This window comes from Bufo bufo, chromosome 5 (genome assembly GCF_905171765.1).
Source record: "Bufo bufo chromosome 5, aBufBuf1.1, whole genome shotgun sequence".
Classification (NCBI taxonomy): Eukaryota; Metazoa; Chordata; class Amphibia; order Anura; family Bufonidae; genus Bufo; species Bufo bufo.
In genome coordinates this window covers 369,538,217-369,556,690 of record NC_053393.1, presented here as the reverse complement: position 1 = coordinate 369,556,690, position 18,474 = coordinate 369,538,217, and the positions used below count along the sequence as shown (strand labels likewise).

Genomic DNA, 18,474 nt, shown 5'->3' with positions numbered 1-18,474 from the left:
AGAGGAGGATGAGGCAGCTCTTTAGCTCAGTGTTGTGAAGTAACTTGTCCTGCTGTGTGATTAGGACAGGTTTTGTGTGTACTAATAGGACGGCAGCCATTTTATTTCTCCTACAGATTGCTCCCTAGACAAAAGGAGCCATTATAAATAATGTAAGGTAATTGGGAATATATTTATAATGAAGTAATATTTAAGTGTTTTCATTTTCTTTATTCCCGGGCAACCCCGTTAAAGTGGTCATTGAATGAAAACCTAAATGTGTCCAATGTTGTAGGCAGGTCCAAACTGACAGAAGGCGGGCCAACAAAAGTCGGTCATCAGTACCAAAGTGCAGCACAATATACTGCCCCAGAAGCTGTCCATCTTTGGTGGCCATCAATAACTGTCAGGGTCTGTCCTCCTCCTCCAATTATCTTTAATTACGATATGCAGCAAGAGGCTTAGGAGGTAAGATACAGGCCACAGCACCAAAGCAGCCTAACTTTCAGCATGCTGCCTGGACAAGTGAAGCACACACATCGTACAAGAGCAGCACAACACACATCAGACAAGTGGAGCACACACATCGTACAGGAGCAGCACAACACACATCAGACAAGTGGAGCACACCCATCGTACAAGAGCAGCACAATACACATCAGACAAGTGGAGCACACACATCGTACAAGAGCAGCACAATACACATCAGACAAGTGGAGCACACACATCGTACAGGAGCAGCACAACACACATCAGACAAGTGGAGCACACCCATCGTACAAGAGCAGCACAATACACATCAGACAAGTGGAGCACACACATCGTACAAGAGCAGCACAATACACATCAGACAAGTGGAGCACACACATCGTACAGGAGCAGCACAACACACATCAGACAAGTGGAGCACACCCATCGTACAAGAGCAGCACAATACACATCAGACAAGTGGAGCACACACATTGTACAGGAGCAGCACAACACACATCAGACAAGTGGAGCACACACATCGTACAGGAGCAGCATAACACACATCAGACAAGTGGAGGACACACATCGTACAAGAGCAGCACAACACACATCAGACAAGTGGAGCACACACATCGTACAAGAGCAGCACAACACACATCAGACAAGTGGAGCACACACATCGTACAAGAGCAGCACAACACACATCAGACAAGTGGAGCACACACATCGTACAGGAGCAGCACAACACACATCAGACAAGTGGAGCACACATATCGTACAGGAGCAGCACAACGAGCAGCACAACACACATCAGACAAGTAGAGCACACACATCGTACAAGAGCAGCACAACACACATCAGACAAGTGGAGCACACACATCGTACAGGAGCAGCACAACACACATCAGACAAGTGGAGCACACACATCGTACAAGAGCAGCACAACACACATCAGACAAGTGGAGCACACACATCGTACAGGAGCAGCACAACACACATCAGACAAGTGGAGCACACACATCGTACAGGAGCAGCACAACACACATCAGACAAGTGGAGCACACACATCGTACAGGAGCAGCACACACATCGTACAAGCCCAGCACATGGCATGTTTTTATGTGAAGCATACACGTCAGACAAGCGCAACACACACAACTGTGAATCATATGCATCAGAAAAGCGCAGCACACATGTAATAGAAACGCAGTACACGTCAGACAAGTGCAGCATACCCATCAAGGAAGCACAGTACACGTACCAGACAACTAGAGCACACACCTAAGACAAGCACAGTATGCGTGCAAGACAAGGCTTGCTCTTTATATCTAGAAAATATGCCAACTACAACACAAATAGAAATATAGAGAGGAAAGACAGCCCCAGAAATATGTGAAAGTATAATCCCCTCAGGCCAAGCATTCATTTTAGGGACTTACTATGTCTAGTATGTTTATATTGCTGAAATCTCTGATAAGTGTGGTACTTTAGAAATGAAGTTCAAAGTCACAATTACTGACAGAGACTTATCGAAGGAGAAATAAAATTCAGAATAGTTAAATAAACCCATATGAAGCTTTCTGAAGTTCCAGAGAGCGAATCCTCACAATTTGACACGGTGGAATATTGGAATCTAATCTTATCTGCACCAGGCAACCTCGGCTTTGTTCACACTCCTTCTTTGATCCCAAGTTCCTCATCTGCGGACGTGCTTCAAAATATCTTGGGAAGCTTCGGCTGTAAATGTCAGTGGTTTGCAACAGATTGAAAGAAATTGATTGCTTTGCTGCCCAAAAATTGCAAGTTAAAGGAATCTGGATAGTTATAATCTGTAATTAGTGACGAGAAGAACAAATGTATCATATTGGATATGGTCAGATCAAAAGAATCAACATTACAACATCTTGGTATGGCTACTTTCACACTTGCGTTTTTCTTTTCTGGCATAGAGTTCAGTCACAGGGGCTCTATACCGGAAAAGAACTGATCAGTTTTATCCCCATGCATTCTGAATGGAGAGTAATGGTATTTTCACACTTGCGGCAGGACGGATCCGACAGGCTGTTCACCATGTCGGATCCGTCCTGCGGCTGTTTCGCCGTGCCCCCGGGCCGCCGCTCCGTCCCCATTGACTATAATGGGGATGGGGGCGGAGCTCCGGCGCAGCACGGCTGTGCACGGTTTAAGGCCGCCGGACTAAAATTACTGCATGTCAGGTTTTTTAGTCCGGCGGCTTTCTCCGTGCACCGCCGTGCTGCGCCGGAGCTCCGCCCCCATCCCCATTATAGTCAATGGGGACGGAGCGGCGGCCCGGGGGCACGGCGAACAGCCACAGGACGGATCCGACATGGTAAACAGCATGTCGGATCCGTCCTGCCGCAAGTGTGAAACTAGCCTTATCCGTTCAGTTTGCATCCGGATGTCTTCAGTTCAGTCGTTTTGACTGATCAGGCAAAAGAGAAAACCGCAGCATGCTACGGTTTTATCTCCGACAAAAAAAACTGAAGACTTGCCTGAATGCCGGATCCGGCATTTTTTCCCATAGGAATGTATTAGTGCTGGATCCGGCATTCAGAATACCGGAATGCCGGATCCGTCCTTCCGGTCTGCGCATGCGCAGACTGAAAAAAATAAATTTTTGCCGGATGACACCGGAAAGACGGATCCGGCATTTCAATGCATTTTTTCGACTGATCAGGCATTTTTAAGACTAATAAGGATCCTGATCAGTCTTACTAATGCCATCAGTTGGCATACGTTTTGCCTGATCCGGCAGGCAGTTCCAGCGACGGAACTGCTTGCCGGATCTCTCTGCCGCAAGTGTGAAAGTAACCTTAGACACACTTTCTTCAGGAGGTCCTTCACCATGTGGACCGTGAGGTAGGAGGTTTCATGCACAGGGTGGTTCTTTATGGTCCCCATATGGTGGCACATGTCTCCATATTAAAGACCCATATGCACTATATGCGCTGTTATATGGTGACTTCTTGAGGCACCATATTCTTCTGGCGAAATTTTCTTTGGGAGGATAGCTCCATAATATGACATGCCATGAATTAAAAAAAAATCACAAAATCAGAGGCATAAACTGCCTGGTACATAGTAGAAAATGATCAGATTTAGGCCTCATGCACACGACCGTTGTGTGCATCCGTGGCCGTTGTTCCGTTTTCCGTGATTTTCTGCGGACCCATTGACTTTCAATGGGTCCGTTGAAAACTCGGAAAATGAACCGTTGTTCATCCGCGGCCGTGATCCGTGTTTCCTGTCCGTCCAAAAAAATATGACCTGTCCTATTTTTTTGACGGACAACGGTTCAAGGACCCATTCAAATCAATGGGTCCGTGAAAAAACACGGATGCACACAAGATTGACATCCACGTCCGTGGTCCGTGGCCGTAGGCAACTTTCACACAGACGGATCCGCAGATCCGTCTGCATAAAAGCTTTTTCAGAGCTGAGTTTTCACTTCGTGTTCTATATACTACGAACTGTGTACATGACCCCGCACCTGAGGGGTTAATTGTGCGTATCATAGCCCCCTGTAAGAGATCAGGTGCTGCCAGGCAGGAGGGGGCACCCCCCCCTCCCTCCCCTGTATTACATTCATTGGTGGCCAGTGCGGCCTCCCCTCTCCCCCCCTCCTATTTAAAATCCCTTCCCCCCCCCCCCCCCGGTTAATTTAATAGTGGTCTGCAAACAGTGCAGGATAAATGTCTGCATTTATCCTGCATATAAATGTATATATATATTGTTTGATACCTCCATTTGCAATATAACACGAAAAAACCTAACATAAGCAAAAGCTGTTCTCTTAGACAAAATCCCCCTTTTTCTAAAGTGACCGGCAAAAACACCCAAACTTATGGAACTATTTTGGGCAGCCCACCCAGGGTGAACCGGTCACAGAAGACTTCCATGTCTCTTTGAGAATCCCTAAACCGATCTGGGTGAAATTTGAATATGTTGATCACCCAGATTGGGGCTATCAGGGGACATATGATTTGTGGGGATACCTCATGTATAAAGGGTGTTCAAGATATTGGGGAAAACTGTGACTTTTCTGCCTAGAGATAATCAAGTTGTTACTTTATCAGACTTGATTATCTCCAGGACTAGGGGAAGGCATTGTATGTTTATGCGGGAAGGGTTTTATGTTTCCATTGTACTTGATTGGCTATACTGTGTCCCTCCCTGTGGGATATCCCCTTGCATGGGGACTTGCATAAAAGCCTGTGTGCGATAATTAAAGCGTGTTCTATTTGTACCCTTCTTCTGGACTTCGGCTGATGTTTGGGGATCCGCATGTTTTATCAAGGGAATCATCTTATAAAGTTATTGGCATTTCGTATGGAATTCGTCTACTTCAACTGCCGAACGGAGCGCTATATTCACCAGGCGCGGGCAGTTCGGGAGGAAACTACCGAATGTGGTTTTAAATATACTTGGTTTCCTTACAACTGGTGGCAAGCAGAGGGATTTGAATCCCGAATGGACGTCCTGAACCAAGCAAGAGAATGAATGGCTCAGCAATACCAGCTACTTAAGAGGACCACGCTAAAGGATTTACTGGAAGCTTGAGGCGTAGTGGCAAGTAACAAGACAAAAGCCACGTTAATTGCAAAATTAATACAGAGCGACGGAACCAGCAATACAGAAATGGAGCACGAGGAAGAAACCGTGATGCAGAAGGACATCAGATGGATGCTCAGTGTATTGGGACCTAATCCATCAACAGAGGCGGTTCTGCAGGTCATGGCACAAGCCAGGCAATCGCAAAAAGAGCGAGAGGACCGAGACAGACCGACACAGGGAGATTGGCTACACTCCCCGGGAAGTACCAATGACCTACCAAAGAAGGTAAATTATGCAGCGTTTAAAACTTTTAATGACAATGAAATGGAAATTGACAGTTATTTGCAAGACTTTGAACGTCAATGTGCGCTGGAGGGATTAGACTCCACAAAATGGGCGGCAGTACTTAGCAGCAAGTTGTCAGGAAGAGCGGCAGAGGCGTTGCGAGCAGTACCTGATGGGGACATACATAATTATGTCCAGATAAAAGACATTTTGTTAGCCAGATATGCGGTAACCCCGGAGGCATACCGGAAAAGGTTTCGGGAACTTCGGAAGACCGGGAGAGATTCACACACTGAATGGGCTTTTCGGCTACACAGGGCAGCCCGTAATTGGATGCAGGGCTGCCAAGCAACTACCCTGGAGGATGCCTTACAGCTCCTGCTATTGGAGCAATTTTTCAATCACACTGCAGAAGATATAAAAGATTGGGTAAAGGACAGAAAGCTTAAAACGGTGGAGGAAGCCACCAGACTAGCAGTTGAATACCAGGACAACAGGAGGAGGGAACAGGGGGTGAGCAGACCAACTTTTAAGCCCAACTACCCGGCTCCAAAAACATCTGCAGCCCCTAGGGCCTCCATAAACCACCCGCCGCCGGGCTCTGCAGCAACCCCTCGACCCCCTGCAGTGTGCCATTATTGTAAGCAGCCAGGACATTACAAACACCAGTGCCCTCGTTTGAACCGGGGAGGCTGGGAAAGGCAACCACCACAACAACCCAGGGCAGCCGCTCATTGTGTCCAGCAAGAAAGTACAACCTACGTCCCTAATCAAGAAGAGCAGTGGAGTGTACTACACGAGGTTAATCCAGTGCAAGCGGGAGGTGACAACCGAGACCACCACCGGCAATGGATTACAGTGGATGGCATGGGGACACGAGCTATGAGAGACTCTGGGGCCACTCTAACCGTGGTACAACCACACACGGTCAAGGCCCAAGCTCGCACCGGTCGCACCGTAGCTGTAAGGGTAGCTGGGGGCGCCATACACAAGTTACCTACAGCCAGTGTCCTTGTGGACTGGGGTTCTGGATCCAAACAGTTGGAGGTTGGCATTATGCAGGAACTGCCGGCAGAAGTCCTACTGGACAATGATGTAGGCTGTTTAACCTCCCAACTATCACGGGACACCACTTCAGAAGCATGCCCGGTTACCACCCGAGCTCAAGCCAGACTGGAAGCACCGCTGCACTCTGGGGAAAGCCAGGTAGGAGTTGAAATATCCCCTTTACCTGACCACCCGTCCCTGTTCTGGGATACGCCACAGGGTTTTGAACAGGAACAGAGAACCGACCCCACACTAGAAGGGTATAGAAAGGCAGTAGACGTTACCCGGGGAAAGCACCCACAAAAGATTTGAATGGCATAAGGGATTATTGTACCGAGTGACAGGAGGGGTGGGACACGGGGTCGCTCAGGTCACTAAAAGGAAGCTAATAGTACCCCGTAAGTTTCGGGCGGAGTTATTAAAACTCAGTCATGACATCCCCCTAGCAGGACATCTTGGGGTTAAAAAGACAAGGGACCGGTTGACCCAAACATTCTTCTGGCCCTAGGGTCACGCAAGATCTTAAGTATTATTGTAGGACGTGTGACATATGTCAAAAGGTAGGGAAAAGGGGTGACCACCAGAAAGCCAAACTCCACCCTTTACCCATTATAGAAGAACCGTTTCACCGAGTAGCGGTGGACTTAATAGGACCCCTCAGCCGACCCAGCCAGTCCGGCAAAAAGTTCATTCTCACTGTAGTGGACTACGCCACTAGACACCCAGAAGCAGTAGCCCTCGCAAACATAGAGGCCGAGACTGTGGCGATGGCCCTAGTTAAAATATTTTCCCGGGTAGGTTTTCCCCAGGAGATCTTGTCCGATCGGGGGGACTCAGTTCACGGCACTCCTGACCCAGCAATTGTGGCAGAGCTGTGGAGTGAAACCCCTATTTAGCGCCCCCTATCACCCCCAGACCAATGGACTCTGTGAACGGTTCAATGGCACACTCAAACAGATGCTAAAGACCTTCGCAGAGTCCCACAGGAATTCGAGAAAAGTATCTTCCCCACCTTCTGTTTGCCTACCGCGAAGTGCCCCAGGCATCCACAGGGTTTCCCCCCTTCGAACTCCTGTTTGGGAGAAAAGTCCGGGGCCCCCTGGATCTCGTACGGGAGCACTGGGAGGGCAACACGGATGAGGGGGGAGTACCTATCGTCCAGTATGTTCTGGAGTTCCAGGACCGATTGCAGGCTCTCACCGAATCCGTTCGGGAGAGCCTGCGGGAGGCCCAGGAATGCCAGAAGAAGTGGTACGATAGGGGAGCCAGAGATAGGATACTAGACATAGGGCAGAAAGTGTTGGCCCTGAGACCCGCTAAAAAGGACAAGCTGCAGGCGGCACGGCAGGGACCCTTTAAGGTGGTAGAGCGCATAAGCGATACCACCTATATTGTGAGCAAGTGTTCAGATGAAAGGCTGACCAAAGCTTTTCATGTAAACATGCTCAAGCCCTATTTTGAGAGAACGGAAGATGTAGGTGCCGTATGTGCCCCCTCTTCTGAAGATAGTGAGGAACTACCCCTCCCTGATTTATTAGACACCTCCCCGTTTACTATTGACCAAGTAAGCTGGGGTCAGAACCTAAACCCCTTAGAGAAAGGGGAGGCAATGCAACTGCTTCAGGGATACCAAGGAATGTTGTCGGCCATACCAGGCTATACCTCCGCTGCGGTACACCGTGTAGAAAAAATCCAGGGAGAAACGCTGTTATGGCATCAACCATATCGTATCCCGGAGGCAGTACGTGAAAATCTGCTCACCGAAATAAGAGAGATGCTCAAGTTAGGGGTTATAGAACCCTCACAAAGTCTTTGGGCTTCACCGGTAGTACTATTACACGCGCTTCTGTGTAGACTATCGGAGACGAAACGATCGCACTATAACTGACGCCTACCCCTTGCCCAGAATAGATGAGCTATTAGACCGTATGGCTGGGGGGAATTACTTGTCCACCCTGGACTTGTGCAAGGGGTATTGGCAAATCCCCTTGGAGCCTGCGGCCATCCCAAAGTCGGCATTCGTCACTCCATTTGGGCTATACCAGTTCAAGGTTATGCCCTTTGGGATGAAGAATGCCCCGGCTACTTTTCAGAGGATGGACGATAGGCTCTTGGAGGGGTTCCAGAACTCCGCATGTGCATATCTAGATGATATTGCCATCTATAGCCGCACATGGAAGGACCACCGGGGTCACGTGTCCAGGGTGCTCAAACGAATTCATCTCACAGGTCTCACCTTGAAACCGGACAAATGCCATGTAGGCATGGCCGAGGTGCAATATCTCGGCCACAGGGTAGGTTCTGGTAGGTAGCGGCCAGAGCCGGCTGAAGTAGAGGCCATAGCTAATTGGCCCCAACCTTGTACCAAAACCCAGGTATTAGCCTTTTTAGGGACGTCCGGTTACTACCGAAAATTTGTCCCAGAGTATAGCGCCCAGGCCAAACCTCTCACCGACCTTACCAAAAAGGCCCTACCAAAACAGGTAACCTGGACCCCAGAGTGCGCGGACGCTTTCCAGAAACTTAAAGCAGCATTAAGCGAGGCTCCTGTGTTGGCAGTACCCAACCACACTAAACAATTTCTTGTCCACGCAGATGCCTCCATGTTTGGGTTGGGAGCCGTGTTGAGCCAAGTGGGGGACGACGGCATGGAACACCCGGTGGCATACCTCAGCCGTAAACTTGTGTCCAGAGAGGTCAGCTATGCCACCGTGGAGAAAGAGTGCCTAGCCCTAGTTTGGGCACTCAAGAAACTTCAGCCCTATCTGTATGGACGGCCGTTTACCCTTATGACCGACCACAACCCCCTTGTGTGGTTAAACTGGGTAGCTGGTGACAATGGGGGACGGATCCGTTTGCAATTGAACCATACTGTGTCAACGTCAAACGGATCGGTCCCCATTTACTTGCATTGTAAGTCAGGACGGACCCGTTTGGCTCCGTATGGCCAGGCGGACACCAAAACGACTTTTTTTTTTATATCCGTGGATCCTCCAAAAATCAAGGAAGACACACGGACGAAAAAACGGTCACGGATCACGGAACAACGGAAATCCGTTTTGCGGACCGCAAAAAAAAACGTCCGTGTGCATGAGGCCTTAAGCGTAGTGTGTATTTATCTCACGGAGCATTGTCTACACTGGATACAACATCTCAGCTGAATGCAGGACTCTCTGTGTATGGGTTTCAGGACTCTGCATGTAAACTAGAGCGTTCTCATTCACTGACAGCAAGCTAACGTCTTGTAAATGTGGAGGTATGACATCACAGATATTACAAATTTGTAGAATTTTTGATTTATACATTTAACCATTATTTCCATAAAACCAGAAAATGTTCTTCTGGTTTATAAAGAGGGGCACTGAACACAGGACATCTCTCTAGTCCAGTGGTCGGCAAAGTGCGGCTCGCGAGCCTCAAGCGGCTCATTTGATCCTTGAATGCGGCTCTTTGGTTCGGGCTGGCGGGTGGGCGGCCGCGCAGCCATATCGCGCCGCTCAAGCTGCTTGCAAAATGTCCGTCATGCGCCTCCTGCCCCGTCTGTCTGCTCCTTCCACTTTATGAATGAAGCAGGCAGGAGGGGCATGACGGAGGGTGAGATGTCACGCTGCGCACAGCAGCAGAAGGGCGGGCAGCGGCGGACTTTCGGCAGAACACCGGCCATGTGAGGAGTGGTGAAGAGGCCACCGCTCAGGAGGAGCGAAATGTCCTGCAGCAGAAAGGTAGGAGCTTCCCCCGGTGTGTGCACAGCGCTGGGCACTGCACCGGCCCCGCCGCAAGTGTCCCTGCCTCCTCCCTTCCCCCCACTAATACATTACTTTACTTACTGGAGGGCACTTATGGGGGATATCTGTGGAGGGCACTTATAGGGGATATCTGTGGAGGGCACTTATGGGGGATATCTGTGGAGGGCACTTATGGGGGATATCTGTGGAGGGCACTTATGGGGGATATCTGTGGAGGGCACTTATGGGGGATATCTGTGGAGGGCACTTATAGGGGATATCTGTGGAGAGCACTTATGGGGGATATCTGTGGAGGGCACTTATGAGGGATATCTGTGGATGACGCACTTATGGGGGATATCTGTGGATGACACATAAGATGCTATATATGTGCCCTCCACAGATATCCCCCATAAGTGCCCTCCACATATATCCCCCATAAGTGCCCTCGACAGATATCCCCCATAATTGCCCTCCACAGATATCCCCCATAAGTGCCCTCCACAGATATCCCCCATAAGTGCCCTCCACAGATATCCCCCATAAGTGCGTCATCCACAGATATCCCCCATAAGTGCGTCATCCACAGATATCCCCCATAAGTGCGTCATCCACAGATATCCCCCATAAGTGCGTCATCCACAGATATCCCCCATAAGTGCGTCATCCACATTACACCCACATCTGCAGACAAGTTTAATAAAAGTAAAAAATTATAAAGATAAAATGAAATAATAATCAAGATCCAAATAAAAGAAAGTACATATAAAAGTATTCAAAAACACACTCTGGGCTCATGCCCACGAATGTAAGGGCGCCGTGCCTGTGCTGCGGACCGCAAATAGCGGTCCGCAATGCACGGACACAGACCATGGGGCAGCTGCATGAGGATCGTGGACCCATTCACTTGAATGGGGTTCGCGATCCACATCCGACTGCCCGCACCGCAAAAAAGTAGCGCATGCTGAAGTGAATGGGTCCATGATGCGGGCTGCACACGGCCGTGTGCAGCCCGCATCATGGACCCATTCACTTCAATGGGTCCAGGATCCGGGATATGAGTGCTACAGTGTGCTTCCGTGGTGCTTCTGGCTGTGCCTCCGCACCGCAAAAAAGTAGTGCATGCGTTCCCTTTTTGCAGTGCGGAGGCACAGCCAGAAGCACCACGGAAGCACACTGTAGCACTCATATCCCGGATCCTGGACCCATTGCAGTGAATGGGTCCTTGATGCGGGCTGCACACGGCCAGTGCCCGTGTATTGCTGACCCGCCGTATGCGGCCTGCAATATGGCAACGGCGGGCACACGGTCGTGTGCATGAGTCCTAATAGTCCTCACTGGTACTGTTGACGCAATATTTTAGGTTTTAAAAATGTGGCTCTCGAAAGAAATTTCAATCGTGGTTTTGGCGATATTTGGCTCAGTTGACAAAAAAGTTTGCCCACCACTGCTCTAGTCCATTAGCAGGGCATATTGTCAGTGCTTGAAGCAGTCTAATATATGGGCAACAGTTTATAGAGCAAGAGGAGCTAAGCAGATTGATATATAGATTTGTGGGAAAAGATTCAGTAAAACCTGTATTTTATTCATTTAAACCTCTGCTCGTTCTGACCTTAGGAGTCCAGCGGGCGGTCCCACTTAGGGAAGGAGAGCTGTAGTCGTATACACAGTCATAGAGCTATCAAACATTGAGTAAGACCCCCACTGGACTCTTAAGCATAGCTCAAGCAGAGATTTAAATGAAAAAAAAATACAAGTTATACTCAAACTTTTCCCACAAAACTGTATATTAACCTGTTCAGCTCCTCCTGCTCTGTGATGTGTTATAGATTGGACTATATTTTTATGGTGACAAGTTTACTTTGAGTGACTCTTACTGTACTTTTAGACATAAGATTAGTGTAGCTCAGTTGATTTTATATAGAGAATTAGGACACTTTATGATATACACAACTTTTCTACATCTAACTTTCTGCAGCCACCTACTTTCTCCAGCTACAGACTGGCTGATATCTGTCTTAAGCCATTTAATGGACTAGCTGAAGGTTGTAAAATGAAATTGAACTTTATAGAGTTCAGAACCAAGCATTTTTAATACTTATTTACTTCTAATTTACTGTTCAAATCCATCTTGAGAGACAAGATTATCAGCTCACAGAGGGATCAGGTTACATGCTGTCCATAAAAGTCTATGGAGAGGTATGCTGGGGGAGGGAACAGCTCCAGAGTGCTGCTGTCTAGCGCTAGTGCTGGATCCACAGCATCACATCTCAGCACTGATGTACAATGACCTCCATTCTGCTGCTTCTGAGGTTGTTCTACTGTACAGAGATATATGAGAGCAGGACCTCCTCTTCTTACTTTTCTAGCACAGTACATTACCGCCTAAGTTTATATCGCCTATTAGCTGGCTTACGTTGCATCATAATTTTGCAAAATTGTAGTGCAGTCTTGGAGCACATTATTGCATCTTAAGGCATGGCATTTCCCCATGAAGCCGTGGCACTGGTGTCTAAAAAACTCCTAAAGCGGTTGTTTCACCTGGAACATTGGTGGCATATCGCTAGGATATGCCACCAACGTCAGATAGGTGCTGGTCCCACCTCTGGGCCACACCTATCTCTAGAATGAAGATCCCAAAGAGAACAAGAGCACTTGCGCGGCCGCCCTCCATTCATTTCTATGGGAGTGCTGAAAATAACCGACTGCTGGCTTGGCTATTTCTGCCAGTTCCATAGAAGTGAAAGGAGTGGTGGAGCTGAGCGCTGCTCAGCTTTTTTCAGAACTTCCATAGAATTGAATGTAGGGCAGACACATATGCTCGATGGGGTCTCCTCAACTTTGGGCGCTCCATTCTAGAGATAGGTGTGGGTCCCAGAGGTGAGACAACTCCTTTAATAAATGTGCTGTATGGCATGTGCGCCAGAATTTTGGCTCCACCTGAACCAGATTCCTGCCACATTTGTAATACTATATCTGCCCCAATGTCTACAGACATTGTTTTGCAAAAAAAGGAGATAAATGAAACATCAAATAATGGACAAATTGTCTTATTCAGTAATACTTTTATCCACAGAAATATGAAAAACAGATTATTCTAATAGACGTTATGGTGAGCAATATTAAAGTGACAGTAGAGTGACAGCGGTTCACCCAGAAAGTCATGATATACAGGTGAAACTCGAAAAATTAGAATATCGTGCAAAAGTCCATTTATTTCAGTAATGCAAATTAAAAGGAATTGCAGCTTAAAATTCGAATTTTGTGAAAAGGTTCAATATTCTAGGCTCAAAGTGTCACACTCTAGTCAGCTAATTAATCCATACCCCCCGAGCAAAGGGTACCTCAAAATTGTGACTTTGGGGTTTCATAAGCGGTAAGCCATAATCCAAATTATACCAAATAAAGGCTTGAAATATCTCACTTTGCATGTAATGAGTCTATCTCATATGTTAGTTTCACCTTTTAAGTTGCATCACTGAAATAAATGAACTTTGCACAATATTCAAATTTTTCGAGTTTCACCTGTATTTACCGTGGTTAGCACCCTCTATAAAGCTCCCACGTCTTTGATTGCGATTCTCCGTGGTTCTTCTCCATACTCATTATTGTTCATCTCCATTTATCCTTTCTTATAGATTTGGAAATGGAACAGATTTTCCTCCAGAGGCAGAGGACACTGATGACCCAACAGCTTATGTTACGAATTTGTCCTACTACCATCTGGTTCCATTCGAAACAGACATTTTAGACTGAAGCGATCAAGTACCTGCAAGGATTTATTAACCGTGGAGGTGAAATCTCTTTGAGTGCTGCTATCCCTGTGGCCTTCTACAAACTCTAAAAAGCACTGCTCTTAGCAATTAGCGCACAGATCTCAGCAAATGGAACCACAGCAGATTTACAGCAGGAGGCAGAAGAGCATTGCTTGTTTCTACTATCCACTTAACAATACTCACCGAGCCTATAGCCGCATGAACATAGGTTTTCCTAGTATAGCGCATGTTCATCATTTCAGTCCTGTTAAGTCGGTGCAAGAACATCAAGGACCTAGACACCAGCAACCCTTCATGTGTATTGTTTCATTTATATCAGAGCCAATGAAGGAAACGAAGGCCTCCAAAGCACAATTAATACAATGTGATGGCTACATAACTAGAGCAATAGGGGAAAACGTTCCTCGACAGCTGAAAATGTGCTAGATTGTTTGGGGCGTACTTGTATGTGTACTGGGGGTGCGATGAAGACCACGCAAAATGATTGTGTATGTTGACGATGTATATTGTGATACTGCAGCCATCAGTATGTTCAGAATATGCCAAGTGTATGTGAGATGGGAACGAGCGTCAGCCTCTGGTGGTAGACCTACAGCATGTACATCTCCACAGAAGGACCATGTGCAGCATGTTAATTTGCTGGGATGGAGCTACCTGCGATGGGAATAGACATATTTGCTGCATTTCCTCCAAAAAAATCTAACATATTTTTCTCAGCTCTGTGTCCCCACAGCGAGCACAGTCTGATGTAAATAATAGTAAATTATTGAAAATGCTATTTCTTTTATACAATACTTTAAAATCTATTTTGTTGAAATGGAATATTACTCACAATAAATATATTTAATATCTGCAGTGTAATGTTTGTTACATATTTATTATTGCAATGACGGTGCCAAAAAACTACCCTGCCATCCCCTGAATATCTTCACCGACGGACATCTAGAATGGCAAACATTTTTTGCTGACTATGAAGTTTGATAAGTGGAACAGTTACTTGAAAATTGAAATTCTATGGGGCATGTTTATCATAGCCTGGCGATTCGGCAGTGCGTGCGCCAGGGGCTCGTGTAGATTTCATGGGCAGGTGTAGACTTCAGTGCTCTACTCCAGAAAACTGGCGGATAAGGGGCGATGGAGTAACAGCACTTGTGCAAACAGTCTAAGAAAAAAGATAGCTGGAGTGACTATTGTCAAATGTGTTTAGGAATATGCCTTTTAATAAATTTGACACATTTGGGACTGCCTGTAAGTCAGAAAATGAATTCTTGACACTATTTTCTGTATATTTTCTTAAGGCCTCATGCACACAAATGTATTTTCTTTCTGTGTCCATTCCGTTTTTTTTGCGGACCGTATGCGGAACTATTAATTTAATTGGTTCCGCAAATAAACAGAAGTTACTCTGTGTGCATTCCGTTTTCGTATGTCCACATGTCGGTTCCCGCAAAAGAATAAAACATGTCCTATTATTGTCTGCATTATGGACAAGGATAGGACTGTTCTATTAGCTGCCAGCTGTTACGGTCCGCAAAATACGGAATGCACATGGATGTCATCTGTATTTTTTGCGGACCACAAAATACATACGGTCATGTGCATGAGCCCTAAAGAGGTATTCGCAACTCAGACTGTGGCATATAAGTAGGATATGCCACCAATGTCAGATAGGTGTGGGTTCACCTTTGGGACCCGCTCATATCACCAGAATGGGACTCCCCCCCCCCCCCCCCAAAGTGAAGGAGAGCACACTGTGCAAGCACGGCCACCCTCCATTAACTACTATGGGAGTTCTGAAAATACCCAAGCACTGGTTTGGCTATTTCCGGCCATCCTATAGTGGTGAATAGAGACGCGGCTGTGCATGCGCAGTGCACTCTCCTTCACTTCAGGGGGTCCCATTCTGGAGATAGGGGCGGGTTGCAGAGATAGGACCCGCACCTATCTGACATTGGTGGCATATCCAAACAGTATGCCACCAGTGCATGAGGTGGGTATAACCCTTTAATAAAGTAGTTTAAAACTGGGCCAAGCCCATACCCCGAAGACTATCCTCACTCTCGGCAATCTTTAAAAACGGAGGAATGCCGCAAATTTGGCATGCAGCATAATTTCATATAAAGTATTAATAAATGTGGGTCTCCTTTGTTTTTCTCTGCAGCACCCTGTCAGCTTTGGTTCCAGGGTGCTCTGTAAGCAGCAAGGGAGGCAGTAACAGCAAAGCAGAAGCATCTGATGGAGCCTTGGTACCAACGCTGACAGGACGCTGCAGTGGAAAATCCACCCTTTGGCTTCTTTCTCACATACCGTACTTTTTTTTTTGTATCGTTTGCTCAGTCTTGTAAAAAACACAGAATTTTCCAGAGCCTAAAGGGTTCAGCCTCTAATCTTTAGCAATTTTGTTTACATACTCATCTTTTAATACTGTAGTATGATTAACTGATTTCTTAATTTAGGCTGGTTTAGCACTAGATTTCAGTTGGGCCTTGGCCTCACACAGCATATCATGTGGTGCTGTTAAAGTTTTTTGCTTGAGATCTGATTTTTTTTTTTTCTTTCAATTAATTACAGTTTCTACAGGAAGCATTATTTACAGACCCACGTGTAAAAGTGAAATTTGCAAAGTGTCCCAAAAATCAAACACTTAAAGGAGTTTTCTAAGATTTTTATACCAACGACCTATCCTCAGGATAGGTCTTCAGTATCTGATCAGTGGTGGTCCAACACCCGGGAGCCCTGCCGATGAGATGTTTGAGAAGGCAGTGGCACTCCTGTGAGCGCCGCTGCCTTCTCTCAGCTTTTCCTAGGCCAGTGACAATATGTTCATCTGTCACGTGACCTAGGAGCAGCTCATCCTCATAGAAGTGAATGGGGCTGAGCTGCAATACCAAGCTCAGCCACTATACAATGTATGGCACTGTGCTTGGTGAGCACGGAGAAGGCCGCGGCAATCACAGGAACTCCGATGACTTCTCAAACAGCTGATTAGCGGGGGTCCCAGGTGTTGGACCCCCACCAATCAGATACTGATGATCTATCCTATCAGTATAAAAGTCTCGGAAAATCCTTTTCAAATTGCTGCAAAATCAGTACAAATCTGCACTTTGGCCACTTTGCTTGACTCAACTGGGTCATGGGACCCTTGTATTCGCAATAGATGGTGACTCATAAATAATTCCCTCATCTAGTTGACATCTATGACATATCCTACATATAAGTCATAAAGATCAATGGCCAGGATATCCATCCAGCTAGGGCTCTTTCACACCTGCGTTCTTTTCTTCCGGCATAGAGTTCCGTCGTCGGGGCTCTATGCCGGAAGAATACTGATCAGGATTATCCTAATGCATTCTGAATGGAGAGAAATCCGTTCAGGATGCATCAGGATGTCTTCAGTTCCGGAACGGAACGTTTTTTGGCCGGAGAAAATACCGCAGCATGCTGCGCTTTTTGCTCCGGCCAAAAATCCTGAAGACTTGCCGCAAGGCCGGATCCGGAATTAATGCCCATTGAAAGGCATTGATCCGGATCCGGCCTTAAGCTAAACGTCGTTTCGGCGCATTGCCGGACCCGACATTTAGCTTTTTCTGAATGGTTACCACGGCTGCCGGGACGCTAAAGTCCTGGCAACCATGGTAAAGTGTAGCGGGGAGCAGCATACTTACCGTCCGTGCGGCTCCCGGGGCGCTCCAGAGTGACGTCAGGGCGCCCCAAGCGCATGGATCACATCATCCATGCGCACGGACTGTAAGTATACCGCTCCCCGCTCCTACTATGGCAACCAGGACTTTAATAGCGTCCTGGCTGCCATAGTAACACTGAAAGCATTTTGAAGACGGATCCGTCTTCAAATGCTTTCAGTACACTTGCGTTTTTCCGGATCCGGGGTGTAATTCCGGCAAGTGGAGTACACGCCGGATCCGGACAACGCAAGTGTGAAAGAGGCCTAATTTCTCCACTCATAAAAAAAATTGAACACCCAAATTATACCCAATATGAAGCCAGCCTAAGGCCTCATGCACACGACCGTATCCGCTTTGCTGTCCGCTAATGGCGGATCCACAAAATACGGAAGCGGTCCGTGTGCCGTCCGCATTATTTTTGTAGACCAGTTGATTTCAAGGCGTCCATGGTCTGTATTTTGCATACATATTCTACATCTATGCAGATCTGACATATGGATGTGGTAAGCACATGGATGATCTGTGTGCTTTCCTGCATCCGTGTGTTCGTTCCGCAAAAGGATAGAACATGTCCTATACTTGGCCACAAAATGCAGACCATTGACCCTCTGATGTTAATGCGGTATCAGTATTTTGTGGATGTGTCATTTGCAGACCACAAGATACTGTACATACTGTCACGTGCATGAGGCCTAGTGGATAATATTCCTCTTCACACTGCGTAACCTCACCGACACTGATATTACTGAACTGTCAGCTGCTAGACTTTTTGTACACATCGTCTTTGATGATCGAACACATAATTAAAAACACATTTTAATAATTTTTTATTCTGGTTATTTGTCCGGAACCTTTTGTAGAAACCTTAATTTACTTTCCCACCTCTATACCGCTATAGTTTGGGGTTCTGTTCCTTGAAATTAATTTTGTTTA

At 46.9% G+C, this 18,474-nt stretch overlaps 1 protein-coding gene across 2 annotated transcripts in view; it reads left to right on the top strand.

Moving 5' to 3' along the window:
* PXDC1 (PX domain containing 1) overlaps window positions 1-14,719 on the top strand; it is a 92,917-nt gene extending 78,198 nt beyond the window's left edge. For both annotated transcript variants that reach the window (XM_040432739.1, XM_040432738.1), the window contains one exon: window positions 13,721-14,719. In XM_040432739.1, the coding sequence (XP_040288673.1) occupies window positions 13,721-13,838 (118 nt within the window). In that variant the 3' untranslated portion in view covers window positions 13,839-14,719. The remainder of the gene's footprint in view (window positions 1-13,720) is intronic.
* Window positions 14,720-18,474: the final 3,755 nt, after the last annotated feature.